The sequence below is a fragment of the Oncorhynchus mykiss genome, chromosome 18 (assembly GCF_057628025.1).
Source record: "Oncorhynchus mykiss isolate SJ-2025 chromosome 18, ASM5762802v1, whole genome shotgun sequence".
Taxonomy (NCBI): domain Eukaryota; kingdom Metazoa; phylum Chordata; class Actinopteri; order Salmoniformes; family Salmonidae; genus Oncorhynchus; species Oncorhynchus mykiss.
In genome coordinates this window covers 70,831,632-70,849,646 of record NC_143039.1, presented here as the reverse complement: position 1 = coordinate 70,849,646, position 18,015 = coordinate 70,831,632, and the positions used below count along the sequence as shown (strand labels likewise).

At 45.7% G+C, this 18,015-nt stretch overlaps 1 protein-coding gene across 1 annotated transcript in view; it reads left to right on the top strand.

Annotated features, from left to right (window-relative positions):
* Positions 1-18,015, top strand: part of csmd3b (CUB and Sushi multiple domains 3b) — a 425,045-nt gene that overhangs the window by 228,372 nt on the left and 178,658 nt on the right. The window contains 5 exon segments of the mRNA XM_090209281.1: positions 9,099-9,212; positions 10,588-10,683; positions 13,640-13,672; positions 13,675-13,787; positions 13,789-13,843. Coding sequence (XP_090065407.1) covers positions 9,099-9,212; positions 10,588-10,683; positions 13,640-13,672; positions 13,675-13,787; positions 13,789-13,843 — 411 coding nt within the window.

The following is an 18,015-nucleotide window of genomic DNA, read 5'->3' as shown; positions in this document are numbered from 1 at the left end:
CAGGGACTCAGGCCTCCTCTGGCTCCATGGCGTACAGGGACTCAGTTCTCCTCTGGCTCCATGGCGTACAGGAACTCAGTCTTCATCTTTCTCCTTGGCGTACAGGTACTCAGTACACCTCTGGCTCCATGACGTATTCCTCCTCTGGCTCCATGGCGTACAGGGACTCAGGCCTTCTCTGGCTCCCTGGCGTACAGGGACTCAGGCCTCCTCTGGCTCCATGGTGTACAGGGACTCAGTCCTCCTCTTGCTCTATGGCGTACAGTGACTCAGTCCTCCTCTGGCTCCATGGCGTACAGGGACTCAGTACTCCTCTGGCTCCATGGCGTACAGGAACTCAGTCCTCATCTTTCTCCATGGCGTACAGGTACTCAGTCCTCCTCTGGCTCCATGACGTACAGGGACTCAGTCCTCCTCTGGCTCCATGGCGTACAGGGACTCAGTCCTCCTCTGGCTCCATGGTGTACAGGGACTCAGTCCTCCTCTGGCTCCATGACGTAGTCCTCCTCTGGTTCCATGGCGTACTGGGACTCTGCCCTCCTCTGGCTCCATAACGTAGTCCTCTTCTGACTCCATGGCGTACAGGGACTCAGTCCTCCTCTGGCTCCATGGCGTACAGGGACTCAGGCCTCCTGGCTCCATGGTGTACAGGGACTCAGTCCTCCTCTGGCTCCATGGCGTACAGGGACTCAGTCCTCCTCTGGCTCCATGGCTTACAGGGACTCAGTCCTCCTCTGGCTCCATGACGTATTCCTCCTCTGGCTCCATGGCGTACAGGGACTCAGTCCTCCTCTGGCTCCATGTCGTACAGGGACTCAGGCCTCCTCTGGCTCCATGGCGTACAGGGACTCAGGCCTCTGGCTCCATGGCGTACAGGGACTCAGTCCTCCTCTGGCTCCATGGCGTGCAGGGACTCAGTCCTCCTCTGGTTCCATGACGTAGTCCTCCTCTGGCTCCGTGGTGTACAGGGACTCAGTCCTCCTCTTACTCCATGGCGTACAGGGACACGGTCCTCCTCTGGCTCCATGGCGTACAGGTACTCAGTCCTCCTCTGGCTCCATGGCGTACAGGTACTCAGTCCTCCTCTGGCTCCATGGCGTACAGGGACTCAGTCCTCCTCTGGCTCCATGGCGTACAGGAACTCAGTCCTCATCTTTCTCCATGGCGTACAGGTACTCAGTCCTTCTCTGGCTTCATGGCGTACAGGGTCTCAGGCCTCCTCTGGCTCCATGGTGTACAGGGACTCAGTCCTCCTCTGGCTCCATAACGTAGTCCTCCTCTGGCTCCATAACGTAGTCCTCCTCTGGCTCCATGGCGTACAGGGACTCAGTCCTCCTCTGGCTCCATAACGTAGTCCTCCTCTGGCTCCATGGCGTACAGGGACTCAGTCCTCCTCTGGCTCCATGGCAAGTTGTGCTACTCTATTAGTAAAAAAACTAGTCGCCATTGGCAGCAACATTTCTTCTAACATTGCAAGACATTAGAGTTCAAGACTCCGGGGCGGCAGGGTAGCCTAGTGGTTAGAGCATTGGACTAGTAACCGAAAGGTTGCAAGTTCAAATCCCCGAGCTGACAAGGTACAAAATCTGTCATTCTGCCCTTGAACAGGCAGTTAACCCACTGTTCCTAGGCCGTCATTGAAAATAAGAATTTGTTCTTAACTGACTTGCCTAGTAAAATAAAGGTAAAATAAAATAAAAAAAAATTGAATTCGTAATTATGAGAGACATTTTCAGTAGAATGTCAGGTATTTACTGAATATCGCATCTGGGCAAAACCAACAACAAAAAAACATGCATCACTCCAACACGCGAAGCTGTGCCACTGTACAGTCTGCAGTTGATGAAGTCTGCCTTCCAGTAGACTCTACATGGATAATGGTCTTTCTGCCAGCCAACTGCGGTAGTGTCCTGCCAAAGCCACTGAAATAGTTGAAGCATTCCTTACTGCATGGTCTCTGTTCTCTCTGTTCTGTTGAACCATGCACTGGTGAAGCATTTCCTCAGAGTCTGGTTCAGTATTGGAGTCGGAGGCTGGGGTTGCCAGTGGTATGATTTAGAGAGGGAGCTCTGTGTCTGTGCAGTATCACAACTGTTGCAAATTCAGACATTGCTTCTTCACACACTGTTAAAAATGTGACTCTCCCCAAACACAATTGTATTGACACGGGATTGTAGATCGTAGCTCTTCTCTCACCAAAACTATAGGCCTATATTTCTTATCAGGTAACACAGATGTGTTGCCCTGACAGTTAACATATCTCTCAGCCTGCGTTATTTAATGTGTTTCATCAGATGTGTTAATTGTGTCGGCTCTGTTTACACTGCAATGCAGAACAAACTGATGGATAACGCGGGAAGGACTTCCAGCTCCTCTTCATCTTGTTGTGTTGTTTCTATTATCATAGTTCTAGATTCTTGGGACAGGAAGAGTTCTAGAATCTAGGGACAGGAGGAGTTCTAGAAACTAGGGACATGAGTAGTTCTAGGACCTAGGGCCAGGGAAAGTTCTAGAATCTAGGGCCAGGGAAAGTTCTAGAATCTAGGGCCAGGAGGAGTTCTAGAATCTAGGGACAGGGGGGTTCTAGAATCTAGGGACAGGAGGAGTTCTAGAATCTAGGGGCTGGATGAGTTCTAGAATCTAGGGCCAGGGGGAGTTCTAGAATCTAAGGACAGGAAGAGTTCTAGGGTCAATGGGAGTTCTAGAATCTAGGGCCAGGGGGAGTTCTAGAATCTAGGGAAAGGAGTTCTAGAATCTAGGGCCAATGGGAGTTCTAGAATCTACGGCCAGGGGGAGTTCTAGAATCTAGGGACAGGAGGAGTTCTAGAATCTAGGGCCAGGGGGAGTTCTAGAGTCTAAGGCCAGGGGGAGTTCTAGAATCTAGGGACAGGAGGAGTTCTAGAATCTAGGCCCAGGGGGAGTTCTAGAATCTAGGGACAGGAGGAGTTCTAGAATCTAGGGACAGGAGTAGTTCTAGAATCTAGGGCCAATAAGATCTCTAGAATTTAGGGACAGGGGGAATTATAGAATCTTGGGACAGGAGTTCTAGAATCTAGGGACACAGGGAGTTCTAGAATCTACAGTAGGGGAAACATTCACAGTAATGACTTATGATTCACTCTGGTTGCATCCCAAATGCAACAGTAGCAACGATGGGGAGATGTCTGTCCATAATAAATTGTTGCTCTGCCTCCTTAACAACACTATCAACAGGGCAGGCCCTAGTTTTGTCACACCTGGACTGCTGTTCAAAAGTGTGGTCAGGTGCCAGAAAGAGGGACTTAGGAAAATTGCAGTTGGCTCAGAACAGGGCAGCACGGCTGGCCCTTAAAAGTACACAGAGAGCTAACATTAATGACATGCATGTATGTCAATCTCTCATGGCTCAAAGTGGAAGTGGAAGAGAGATTGTTCCTTGGGGGGACTGTGGGAGGGGTCCTTGAGCAGGGCATTGACCCTGGATGCTTCTGTGTGTCGCTCTGAATTGGAATCTGTTGGGTGACTGGTATGATGTAGTTGTTGAATGGCTTCACTGCAAGTATATTGTATGTTTCGAATATGCAATTAAATTATTATTTTTTATTTGTAATGTTTTTTTTTATTTTTATTAAAAAGAAAAGAGATTGACTTCATCACTACTTGTTTTTGTAAGAAGTGCTGACATGCTGAATGCACCGAACTGTCTGTTTAAACTACTAGCACACAGCTCGGACACCCATGCATACCCACAAGACATACCACCAGAGTTCTCTTCACAAAGTCCTGAACAGTCTATGGGAGGCGCACAGTAGTACACAGAGCCATGACAACATAGAACTCTATTCCACAGTACTACATAGAGCCATGACAACATAGAACTCTATTCCACAGTACTACATAGAGCCATGACAACATGGAACTCTATTCCACAGTACTACATACAGCCATGACAACATGGAACTCTATTCCACAGTACTACACAGAGCCATGACTACATGGAACTCTATTCCACAGTACTACATAGAGCCATGACAACATGGAACTCTATTCCACAGTACTACACAGAGCCATGACAACATGGAACTCTATTCCACAGTACTACACAGAGCCATGACAACATGGAACTCTATTCCACAGTACTACATAGAGCCATGACAACATGGAACTCTATTCCACAGTACTACACAGAGCCATGACAACATGTAACTCTATTCCACATCAGGTAACCGATGCAAGCAGTAAAAGAAACTGGTAAAAATACACCTTACGGAAGAGCGGGAGACTGTGAAGAGACACAAGTGCTAACACACGCTCTACACACACGTACATTGTAATATTGTTTTATACATTTTGTATTGTAGATTTGTAGTGGTGTAATAATGTTACATGATGTACTGTTTTATCTTTTGTTTAATATGTAATGTAAGTGATTTAATGTGTTTGGACCCCAAGAAGAGTAGCTGCTGCCTTGGCAGGAACTAATGGGGATCCATAATAAACCCCAGGAAGAGTAGCTGCTGCCTTGGAAGGAACTAATGGGGATTCATAATAAACCCCAGGAAGAGTAGCTGATGCCTTGGCAGGAACTAATGGGGATCCCTAATAAACCCCAGGAAGAGTAGCTGCTGCCTTGGCAGGAACTAATGGGGATTCATAATAAACCCCAGGAAGAGTAGCTGATGCCTTGGCAGGAACTAATGGGGATCCCTAATAAACCCCAGGAAGAGTAGCTGCTGCCTTGGCAGGAACTAATGGGGATCCCTAATAAACCCCAGGAAGAGTAGCTGCTGCCTTGGCAGGAACTAATGGGGATCCCTAATAAACCCCAGGAAGAGTAGCTGCTGCCTTGGCAGGAACTAATGGGGATCCCTAATAAACCCCAGGAAGAGTAGCTGCTGCCTTGGCAGGAACTAATGGGGATTCATAATAAACCCCAGGAAGAGTAGCTGCTGCTGCCTTGACAGGAACTAATGGGGATCCCTAATAAACCCCAGGGAGAGTAGCTGCTGCCTTGGCAGGAACTAATGGGGATCCCTAATAAACCCCAGGAAGAGTAGCTGCTGCCTTGTCAGGAACTAATGGGGAGTCATAATAAACCCCAGGAAGAGTAGCTGCTGCCTTGGCAGGAACTAATGGGGATTCGTAATAAACCCCAGGAAGAGTAGCTGCTGCCTTGGCAGGAACTAATGGGGATCCCTAATAAATCCCAGGAAGAGTAGCTGATGCCTTGGCAGGAACTAATGGGGATCCCTAATAAACCCCAGGAAGAGTAGCTGCTGCCTTGGCAGGAACTAATGGGGATCCCTAATAAACCCCAGGAAGAGTAGCTGCTGCCTTGGCAGGAACTAATGGGGATCCCTAATAAACCCCAGGAAGAGTAGCTGATGCCTTGGCGGGATCTAATAGAAGTACAAAACGCCACCATATCCCCTTTGTAGTGTGGTACTTTTGACCATAGGGCTCTGGTCAAAAATAGTGCACTATATAGCAAATTGGGTGGTATTTGGGACATGGCCTCTGTGCAGCTGGCTCTTCAGCAGCCCAGGAATAAAATCCATCCGTAATTTCCATTTGTACATGTAGGAGTCAGGATCAGCTCCCCCTGTCCATGTAATGACTAACAGACTCCAGAGTGGCTCAGTGGTCTAAGGCACTGCCTCTCAGTGCAAGAGGCGTCACTGAAGTCCCTGGTTTGAATCCAGGCTACATCACATCCGGCTGTGATTGGGAGTCCCGTAGGGCGGTGCACAATTGGCCCAGCATCATCCGGAGTATGGGTAGGCCGTCATTGTAAATAAGAATTTGTTCTTTTTAAATAAAGGTTAAATAAATATAATTAAAATGTAAAATAAATAAATAAATATATCGCTTGTGCCAGAGTAGGATCAGCTCCCCCATGTCCATGTAATGACATTCATTGTGATCTAAAAGACTACACTGGGTCCTGGGTGGCGCAGCAGTCAAATGCCCTGCACTGCAGTGCTGTCAATAAAGCCTGAGGTTCAATCCCAGGCCGTGTCACAACCGGCTGTGACTGGGAGCCCCATAGGACAACACACAGTGTTGAAAGAAGCAGGTGGCCAGGCAGGTCATGCTTCGGAGGACGCATGACTCGACCTCGCCTCTCCCGAGCCCATTCAGGGAGAAAATGGAGTAGAAAATAATAAGCTTGTGACCATGCCACCCTGAACACGTTTGTTAAGGGTCGGCCCTGGTTAGTATTGGGACGGGTGACCGCCTGGGAATATCAGGTGCTGTAATCAAAAAAAAAACACAAAAAAAATGTTATAAAATAAAAGGCTAAAATGATCCTTAATCAGCTCTCCTAGTTTGAGACGGATGATACACAAGGCTCCTGAATGGGATTCACATGGTGACTGTTAGCGTAAAGCAATAAATCAAAGGGAATCATAAAGTATATTTTAGCTCGATTTGGGGCACAGGTCCAGACATGGCTGAAGAATTGCAACATTTGCCTAGAACTAACGCTGCAGATAGCAATACTGGGTGATTTGAAAAGCCACAGTCAATCAATCTATAATATCATAATTATTTTAGCAAAAACATTTATTTTTCATTTACAATCTGTAGAAGCTATGAGAATAGAAAGGTTCAGTACTTTTGTGAAGCATCACAACACAGTTGAAAAATATATGGCAAATAGAAATCCAAAATGGATGATGTTGAGAGATCGATGGGAGGGGTTGAATGGAGCTGAAGGGTGGGACTAATAACAAGATAACCATTGTAAAACATACGGGGTCTGTAAAATGTATATAGGTTCATAAATTTTGTGAAATAGTAACAGTTACAAATAGAAATCAAACCAGATGGACATCAGAAATTGTAAAATAGATTGTGCCTGTAAAATGTGTATAAGATGTGTGGACTGAGGGTGGAAGCCTGGGTGTTGTTGTCTATTCGTTTACTCCAATTGGGGGAAGGGTAGTAGGGTTTGCGGGGAATAATAAAGGTATATTCTAAAAAAAGTATGAATATCTATATAGGTATGTGTATGTATATACAGTGGGGCAAAAAAGTATTTAGTCAGCCACCAATTGTGCAAGTTCTCCCACTTAAAAAGATTCAACTTCAACTTCAACTATGACAGACATATGACAGACAAAATTATTTTTTAAAATCCAGAAAATCACATTGTAGGATTTTTAATTAATTTATTTGCATATTATGGTTGAAAATAAGTATTTGGTCAATAACAAAAGTTTATCTCAATACTTTGTTATATACCCTTTGTTGGCAATGACAGAGGTCTTCACAAGGTTTTCACACACAATTGCTGGTATTTTGGTCCATTCTTCCATGCAGATCTCCTCTAGAGCAGTGATGTTTTGGGGCTGTTGCTGGGCAACATGGACTTTCAACTCCCTCCAAAGATTTTCTATGAGGTTGAGATCTGGAGACTGGCTAGGCCACCCCAGGACCTTGAAATGCTTCTTACGAAGCCACTCCTTCGTTGCCCGGGCGGTGTGTTTGGGATCATTGTCATGCTGAAAGACCCAGCCACGTTTCATCTTCAATGCCCTTGCTGATGGAAGGAGGTTTTCACACAAAATCTCACGATACATGGCCCCATTCATTCTTTCCTTTACACGGATCAGACGTCCTGGTCCCTTTGCAGAAAAACAGCCCCAAAGCATGATGTTTCCAACCCCATGCTTCACAGTAGGTATGGTGTTCTTTGGATGCAACTCAGCATTCTTTGTCCTCCAAGCACGACGAGTTGAGTTTTTACCAAAAAGTTTTATTTTGGTTTCATCTGACCATATGACATTCTCCCAATCTTCTTCTGGATCATCCAAATGCTCTCTAGCAAACTTCAGACGGGCCTGGACATGTACTGGCTTAAGCAGGGGGACACGTCTGGCACTGCAGGATTTGAGTCCCTGGCGGCGTAGTGTGTTACTGATGGTAGGCTTTGTTACTTTGGTCCCAGCTCTCTGCAGGTCATTCACTAGGTCCCCCGTGTGGTTCTGGGATTTTTGCTCACCGTTCTTGTGATCATTTTGACCCCACGGGGTGAGATCTTGCGTGGAGCCCAAGATCGAGGGAGATTATCAGTGGTCTTGTATGTCTTCCATTTCCTAATAATTGCTCCCACAGTTGATTTCTTCAAACCAATCTGCTTACCTATTGCAGATTCAGTCTTCCCAGCCTGGTGCAGGTCTACAATTTTGTTACTGGTGTCCTTTGACAGCTCTTTGAGTTTGGAGTGTGACTGTTTGAGGTTGTGGACAGGTGTCTTTTATACTGATAACAAGTTCAAACAGGTGCCATTAATACAGGTAACGAGTGGAGGACAGATGAGCCTCTTAAAGAAGAAGTTACAGGTCTGTGAGAGCCAGAAATCTTGCTTGTTTTTAGGTGACCAATTACTTGTCATTTCATAACAATTTAGGGCAAGTGCAGTAGAGTTTTGTAATGCTAATGGGTAGGATGGGTAATCAGTTTTTTTCTGCCTTCACAATGACTCTCAAAGCGGTTAGAGAGGCTAAATTAGGATACTTCTTTATTACTGTATACAGTGGAGAGGGAGCCCCCAGGGTGCACTAGTTTATTGTGGCCTCGCTCCAAACACAAAGAGAATGGTCCCCGAGAGGTTTTCAATTAAAATATTTAAATAAACACACAGTCCTGTTACCTCTGGAAGTCCTTGCATCAGTTTTAAGGTCACTGCCGTTGTAATGAAGAATAATTATGTACTTTTGTGATGTTATTGGCACAATGAATAAAATATAAAGCATCTCAATATGCTCGTCGCTAAAGAGAGCAGGAGCAGTTGACAAGACAGTAATTGTATAACGACCCGTTTTATCTATTTTGCCGCGCTTTAGTACCTACTATGCGCTGAGACTTACTGGCTTCGGGGGGGGTGCAAAAATATATGTCACAATTAAGCTCTCATGCATTTTCAAAATGGCCACCGTATATAACATTACGCCTGTGAAATGATGAATCATGTTAACACAATGGTGTTAGCTTGTTTGTTAATATTTTTGTTTAGTTTCACACGTCAACCTCTCTCTCTCTCTCTCTCTCTCTCTCTCCCGCTTTCTTTCTTTCTCTCTCTCTCTTTCTCTATTTCTCTCTTTCTTCTTCAGTGTTGTTCGGGCAGTTTGTCTTGTTCCAGACGTCACTCAATGACGTGGTGGACATTTATGACGGGCCCACGCAGCAGTCTCCACTCCTGTCTTCTCTCTCTGGCTCCCACTCAGGTAATACAAAAAGCAAGCAACATAACACAATGACAGACACGTCAGCAACAGCGGCACAGAACTGGAGTTTTTTGATGTTGAGTTTTTCCTTTTGTTACTGTTTTGCCGCTTGCTCTTTGAGGGCCTAGGTTGGTGTATTGTAAAAGCACTTTGTGACAAATGCACTTTGTGACAAAAGGCTTTGTGGCCGCATCTGTAGGGCTTTGCATTAATCACACATTCAACCCTATTGTTTGGTATCACTTTAGTTTCCAGCACCACTCTGTATCAGAATCCCAGTACACCACATTCACCTTCCAGGAACATCTCAAATGAACTGTGAGAACTCTGAGATACACACATAAGAGTACAAAGCCCAAGATGGATCCCTATGATAGTTACACACACTTCCCCTGCCTACGTTACCCCCCACATTTACCCTACCTATAGTTATTATATTTATCAAAGCATCTGTTCCCTTGGGTCCATAACCTCACTTATGCTGAGCTATTGAGCCTTGCATGCACGCGTGTGTGGGTGGGGTGGGGGGGGGGGGGGGGGGGGGCTGGATGGATGGATGGAAAATGACATGGTTGTGGACCAATGTGTACCATGTAATCAGAAACACTTGAAAATATGCTCTTGACAAAGAGGTAAGTGCTGATGCAGGGCCATACATTTCCCCCTCATCCCATCTCGGGGATGAGACCACGAAAGTGTCAGAGAGACTGAGAAGAAGAAGAAGACAACGACGAAGATGAAGACAAAGAAAAGAGAGGAGAAGAGGTGGGATTAGAGTGCCTCTGGCTTGATTGGAGTTAGCAGTCAATAAGACGCCTCCTATCAAAGCATATGAATGTCCTTCTTCAAATATAACATTGAACCAGCAGCTGATCAGTTCTGCACTGAAAGGCTTCAGAGTTCAACAAAGCCAGATTGGAGATCAAAGTAATCGATTAATCCAACGAACTCTGATACATTGATCTGTGACTGGGTCGGATCATCCATTGTTGGACAGCCAACCTACAGATGTGCTATCTTAACTTGATCACTCTTTTGTCACATAGAATTTTCCTGCACGGCAGGAAATGTAAATTATATTGTATTCCATGTTTAAAAAGGCTTTTAAAGTTTGTATTTTCCACTTTTTCCACTTGATTAATCCTAACTGAAAGTGTATAAACCCATACAAAAATGTCCATTAATAATAATCCACATAATAATGACCGTTTCCTGTTTCTGCAGGATTATTTTCCTGCTGTGAGAAACTGGTCAAATTATGATTTCACATATGTACAAATTCATCAGAAGAATAACCTCCATTTCGTCCTGTGAAATGTTTGTGTTCGGTGGACTTGTAAACTGTGTTTGATTGATAATGTCTTTCTTTCTTCAGGGGAGTCTCTACCCTTGAGCACTGGTAACCAGATAACCATCAAGTTCACCACGGTCGGCCCGGAGACGGCCAAGGGCTTTCACTTTGTCTATCAAGGTTGGTCTTCCATAGATCTTTCATAGGATATAGATTATTCCTGAGTACGGTGTCCATAATAGGACATCCTTGTGACTCTAAGGCTGTCCTAATATGGACACCGTGCATATGAAAGCAAGCCCTTTTTGTCTACCAGGGTTGGTTGTTTTAGATCTGTGATGACATTATTCAAATGTTGCAGCAATTCGCTTTCATCCAACGCCAGTCAAGCCAGAGGCATGGATTGAGTTTAGTTGTATCTGTAATGATACTCTCCTCTATGTATTCAAAATGACAGGATACAGAGCATTCGGAAAGTATTCAGATCCCTGTGACTTTTTCCACATTTTGTTACGTTACAGCCTTGTTCTAAAATTGATGAAATCAATGTTTTTCCCTCATCAATCTACACACAATGACATTTTGGCAAATGTATTTCAAATGAAAAGCGCAAATATCACATTTACTTTATTGAAGAAGTTGGAGAATTCTTTGGTATGATGCTGCAAGCTTGGCACACCTGTATTTGGGGAGTTTCTCCCATTCTTCTCTGCAGATCCTCTCAAGCTCTGTCAGGTTGGATGGGGAGCGTTGCTGCACAGCTATTATCTCCAGAGATGTTTGATCGGGTTCAAGTCCGGGCTCCGGCTGGACCACTCAACGACATTCAGAGACTTGTGCCAAAGCCACACATGCGTTGTATTGTGTGTGCTTAGGGTCATTGTCCTGTTGGAGGTCTGTACCTTCACCCCAGTCTGAGGTCCTGAGCACTCTGGAGCAAGTGTTTTTTTCAGGATCTCTCTGCACCTTGCGTCAAGCTTTCCCTCTTGACTAGTGTCCCAGTACCTGCTGCTGAAAAACATCCCCACAGCATGATGCTGCCACCACCATGATTCACCGTAGGATGGTGCCAGGTTTCCTACAGACGCAATGCTTGGCATTCAGGCCTAAGAGTTCACTCTTGGTTTCATCAGACCAGAGAATATTGTTTCTCGTGGTCTCAGAGTCTTTAGGTGCCTTTTGGCAAATTCCAAGCGGGCTGTTGTGTGCATTTTACTTATTAGTGGCTTCTGTCCTGGTCACTCTACCATAAAGGCCTAATTTGTGGAGTGCTGCAGAGAGGGTTGTCCTTCTGGAAGGTTTTCCCATTTCCACAGAGGAACTCTGGGCTCTGTCGGAGTGACCATCAGGTTCTTGGTCACTTCCTTGACCAAGGCTCTTCTCCCCCGATTGCTCAGTTTGGCCAGCTCTAGTTAGAGTCTTGGAGGTTCCAAACGTCTTCCATTTAAGAATGATGGAGGACACTGTGTTCTTGGGGATATTCAATGCTGCAGAAATATTTTGGTACCCTTCCACAGATCTGTGCCTCGACACAATCCTGTTCAGAGCTCTACGGACAATTCCTTTGACCTCATGGCTTGGTTTTTGCTCTGACATGCACTGTCAACTGTGGGACCTTATATAGACAGATGTGTGCCTTTCCACATCATGTCCAATCAATTGAATTTACCACAGGTGGACTCCAATCAAGTTGTAGAAATATCTCAAGGATGATCAATGGAAACGTGAGCTCAAACACCTGAGCTTAATTTCGAGTCTCATAGAAAAGTGTTGGAATACTATGTAAATATGGTATTTCTGTTTTTATTTTTAACACATTTCGAAAATGTTGGACAAACGTGTTCATTGCGCATGGGGGTATTGTGTGTAGATTAATGAAAGAAAACATTAATTTAATCAATTTTAGAATAAATCTGTAAATGAATTGAAAGTGGAAAAAGTCAAGGGGTCTGAATACCTTCCGAACCACACTGTAAATACATTATGATCCTTTGAATACACTAGCTCCGGCTTAAAATAAAAACATCTGAAATATGCGAACTCCTACAGGCATTGAGTTAGATTGAGCTTCGTTAAGATTTCCTTACAGTATACCTCAAGAGTAGCGTGTGTCTATGAGAGGAGATCCTTTTTTAAAAGTACGTCAACATTAGACTCACGCTTCCGTAGAGTACCTACATTCATCAGGAGTGTGCCGAAAGCCGGAGGGGTGCATTTTTTATTTTTCTGTCAGCTAGCATCTGTTGATGACGTTGCCGGGCCCCAAAACCTGTCTGTTCAGCACTATCAAAGGCACAGGGATGCCTGCTCAGCAAGATGCTTACATATCCCCACAATGCTTAGAATGATCAAGCTTCTTATAGCTTTAACAAATTCTACACATGGACATTTCCCCCTCCTCTTGAAATCTGAGCATAATAGTAAGCCTGTGTCCGACTAGCACCCCATTCCCTTCAGCAGTGCACTGCTGATCAAAAGTATTACAATATATATGGAATAGGGTCCCATTTGGGACGTAACTTAACACTCAGCGGCAGCATCCTCCAGTGTAGAAGACTCATTCATGCCCCCCCCCGACGCATGCTTAGCTTACTCTGGACAGATTCCTGCAGTATACTCAGACGCTGCCTGCCTGCTACTCGGATGTAATTCTCTATTACACATGCAAAGCTTTCTAAAATGCCAGCCTAGTCTTGCATCATTTAAAAGACCTTGTTCATGCAAGCAAGGCTTGCTAACTTAAATCCCACTAACTAACTCAGTGCTGTTGTTCTGTTGAAAATTGAATCCCAATTTAAATATGTCAGACTTTTACACAAAAGGCCAGATTTAGTCAGATGGTTCTTGTTTATGCGAAAAACCCTAAACCTGCGTTCAGTATTCAAGTGTGGGAGCACTCATGGGAGGTTGATCAAGGTACAGTACACACACTCTCTCCTCTACAGCGCCTTAATGCACCATGGATGGTGGTCTGTGTTATGGCATTTCACATGTGGGTTTTGCATTATCAAATGTCACCCTAGCTTGCTATAGCTGAGTTTGTCACCAGAGAGTGGGTTGGTGTTTTTTCATGTTTTTTCTACCCCACTTCCTTCTTCTTTGATTGCTTTGCTGACACCTCCTATCCTCTCCACAGCTGTCCCAAGGACCAGTGCCACCCAGTGCAGTTCGGTCCTGAGCCCCGCTTCGGCAAACGGATTGGGAACGACTTCGCCATGGGCGCCACAGTCCTGTTCGAGTGTAACCCCGTATACATCCTGCACGTATTCACGGCCATCCACTGTGCAGACCGTCCCTGACACCTTGGCCCAATGGAATGACTCGCTACCCACATGTATTGGTCAGTATGATTGACTCCCGAGCCAATTGTCGACTACCGCTATTGGTGACCGCATGTCAGAAACACCACCAAGTCTTCTACCTTTCTCTCAAGCTTCATCAACATGCCGATCACCACGGGCCGACCTCTTAAGTGAGGCAAAGTCATTAACGTGGGAGCGTGAGTGTGCACATGAAAGCAGACTGGGATTTTGGCTGTGAGGGTCCCTCAGGAGGCCTTCCTTCACACTCTTAACTGGAACGAGCAGAATGTTTCCTCTTGGCTGTGCATCCAGCCAGGTCTAAGTAGCGTGGTGAGGAGAGAGGGTAGAAAGAGAGGAAGAGAGGAAGAAGGAGAAGAGGGTAGAGAGAGAAAGAGAGAGGAGAGGGGTAGAGAGAGAGGAAGAGAGGAGAGAGGGTAGAGAGAGAGAGAGAGAGAGAGGAGAGAGGGTAGAGAGAGAGAGAAAGAGAGGAGAGAGGGTAGAGAGAGAGAAAGAGAGGAGAGAGAGGGTGGAGAGAGAGGAGAGAGGAGAGATGGTAGAGAGAGAGGAGAGAGGAGAGAGGGTAGAGAGAGAGAGAAAGAGAGGGAGAGAGGGTAGAGAGAGAGGAGAGAGGAGAGAGGGTGGAGAGAGAGGAGAGAGGAGAGAGGGTAGAGAGAGAGAGAGAGAGAGAGAGGAGAGAGGGTAGGGGAGAGAGAAAGAGAGGGAGAGAGGGTAGAGAGAGAGAAAGAGAGAGGAGAGAGGGTAGGGAGAGAGAGAAAGAGAGGAGAGAGGGTAGAGAGAGAGAAAGAGAGAGGAGAGAGGGTAGAGAGAGAGGAGAGAGGAGAGAGGGTGGAGAGAGAGGAGAGAGGAGAGAGGGTAGAGAGAGAGAGAGAGAGAGGAGAGAGGGTAGGGAGAGAGAAAGAGAGGAGAGAGAGGGTAGAGAGAGAGGAGAGAGGAGAGAGGGTAGAGAGAGAGAAAGAGAGGAGAGAGGGTAGAGAGAGAGAAAGAGGGAGAGAGGGTGGAGAGAGAGAAAGAGAGGAGAGAGGGTAGAGAGAGAGAGAAAGAGAGGAGAGAGGGTGGAGAGAGGAGAGAGGAGAGATGGTAGAGAGAGAGGAGAGAGGGAAGAGAGAGAGGAGAGAGGAGAGAGGGTAGAGAGAGAGAAAGAGAGGAGAGAGGGTAGAGAGAGAGAGGAGAGAGGGTAGAGAGAGAAAGAGAGGAGAGAGGGTAGAGAGAGAGGAGAGAGGAGAGAGGGTAGAGAGAGAGAAAGAGACGAGAGAGGGAGAGAGAGAGAAAGAGGAGAGAGGGTAGAGAGAGAGAGAGAGAGGAAGAGAGGGTAGAGAGAGAGAAAGAGAGGAGAGAGGGTAGAGAGAGAGAGAGAAAGAGAGAGAGGAGATGAGGGTAGAGAGAGAGGAAGAGAGGAGAGAGGGTAGAGAGAGAGAGAGAGGAGAGAGGGTAGAGAGAGAGAGAGGAGAGAGGAGAGAGGGTAGAGAGAGAGGAGAGAGGAGAGAGGGTAGAGAGAGAGGAGAGAGGAGAGATGGTAGAGAGAGAGAGGAGAGAGGAGGAAGGGTAGAGAGAGAGGAAGAGAGGAGAGAGGGTAGAGAGAGAGAAAGAGAGGAGAGAGGGTAGAGAGAGAGAAAGAGAGGAGAGAGGGGTAGAGAGAGAGAAAGAGAGGAGAGAGGGTAGAGAGAGAGAAAGAGAGGAGAGAGGGTAGAGAGAGAGGAGAGAGGAGAGAGGGTAGAGAGAGAGAAAGAGAGGAGAGAGGGTAGAGAGAGAGAAAGAGAGGAGAGAGGGTAGAGAGAGAGAAAGAGAGGAGAGAGGGTAGAGAGAGAGAAAGAGAGGAGAGAGGGTAGAGAGAGAGAAAGAGAGGAGAGAGGGTAGAGAGAGAGGAGAGAGGAGAGAGGGTAGAGAGAGAGAAAGAGAGGAGAGAGGGTAGAGAGAGAGAAAGAGAGGAGAGATGGTAGAGAGAGAGGAGAGAGGAGAGAGGGTAGAGAGAGAGGAGAGAGGAGAGAGGGTAGAGAGAGAGAAAGAGAGGAGAGAGGGTAGAGAGAGAGAAAGAGAGGAGAGATGGTAGAGAGAGAGAAAGAGAGGAGAGAGGGTGGAGAGAGAGAAAGAGAGGAGAGAGTGTCTCTGATGAGAGTGCAGAGTTAAAGCGAGAGATGACTCTCTCACTCTCTCTCCCGACGAGTGCTCTGCACAGTTTCTGGTTACAATTATTACTAATTGTCAGCAGAGCTGCAGTCTATTCATTACGTCTAAACAGCTCAGAAAATAGCCTCTAAATTGTAATGATCTTCCAATGGCTGCCTTTTCTCTCTTAAAGTGATGTTTGCCTTTTTCTCTGCGGATCACACACCAATATTCAAGGTTCTGGTTTTCAGCCAGAGTGACTTTCATATCAAGCTACATTTAATAACACAGGGAGTTTTTCTCAGTTTTTTTTTTTGTGTCCATGGTGGGGTGGGCAGAGTGCATGCCTGTCTGATGGGAGGCTAGTAAAGTGCATCTAATCTGTGCTAGCTCCCTGCTCCTAACTGGCAGAGACAGAATGACATGGTGTTATTTTCTGTCAAACCCATCCAAAGCCCTGCCCCAAAGCAAAGGAGGGAGACACAGAGTACAGTAGTTTGTAAACAGGATTTGACCAGAGCTGTAGCCTGATATTACCCCTTGATATGAAGGGCCCCTATCTAGCTGTCTTTGAATGAAGGGCCCCTAGCTAGCTGTCTTTGAATGAAGGGCCAGTATCTAGGAGTCTTTGAATGAAGGGCCAGTATCTAGCTATGTGGAGGTGAAGGGCCACTTATCAATTCATAAGGGAGCGCGGAGTTGACAAGGCCATATTTCTGAATGACTTGCTTTCTCTATGCTGCCTCTTTGGCCCACTGTAGAACACGGCTTCCTGGGCTTTTTCTTTTTCTGTTTTCCATTCGTGTTTTCCAGTGGGACGGATACGGGCCGTAGGATTTTCTCCGTGATTACCTGAGCACTATGGCTGCATTTTATATATCATCTGTAAAATATGGATGAGTTGAAATTGCTCTGAAGTGAGTTTGTTGAATAATTTAATCTTCTGACACAGATATATTGCTCTCTCCCCCCTCTCTCTCAACATCTCTCTCTCTCTCTCTCTCCCCTCTCTCAATGTCTCGCTCTCTCTTCCTTTCTCCATCTCTCCCTCCCCCTCGCTCTCTCTCTCCTTCCTCTCTCTCCCTCGCTCTCTCTCTCTCAGATCTGTCAGACATTTCTGCTGCCATATTAGACAGCCATCAGTGTGTCCCAGTCTTCTCTTAGTTATTTAAACAAGGTGATTGGTGCTGACCTCTAGTATATACTGTTATCCTTCACAGATAGCATCATCATCGGATCTGAGCATCTGATCAGGGGAGAAAAAAACTGTTCTGGCAGCATTAGATACCAGCTTGTGCTATTGACAGCTCTCTACTTTCCCACCTCTCTCCCTCCTCTCGCAGTTGTGAAGACAATACTTGGCAGGTCTTCAGCAAACGGGGAAATTGCTTAACCTAGCCTCTCTCTCTTGGGAGAAACGGTTATAATGTCACGTCTTTCACCGCAGAGGCAGACGTTTATATGCCTCATTGTCCCTTTTTAAATAAAGTTTAATTGAATCATAGACACATGGATGTGTGTATGAGGCTGATAAGAATGAACAGGTATGCCTCGAAGACAATAAGCGTTGAAACTTGGACGTTTCCGATTGGTCAACGTGAGGTATTACATTATTTTACCACTGCTTACTCGTTCTATAATCACTGTCTGTCACTGCAAAGAATGTCTTTATCCAAGATGTGATTAACCGTTACTTGTCCAACATTGTCCAACATTGTCCAACATGGCTTTTAGTCTGTGTAAGTCAAATGATCTTCTATTTTCTATCTTCTATTTGCTGAGGCCTCACTGAAGCTTCACTGAAGCTTCACGATTAAGTCAGACATCTATAGTGACGTCTCTGTCTGCAGACAGATTGGTTGTTTAGCTACAAAACCAATGGGGCTAAACAGACAGGTTTGGCTCAGATTATTGACAACATGTAAACTACATTTTGTCTCCAATACATTTGCACTTGTTGTCTCTCCAATACATTGTTACAGTTGTTGGTTCGCTAGTTAGCACATTTTTGACATGTTAGCATAGACGTGACCAGTCAAAACACCTCGAAACAAGACATGGTATCAAGAACAAAATTAAGCTAGCT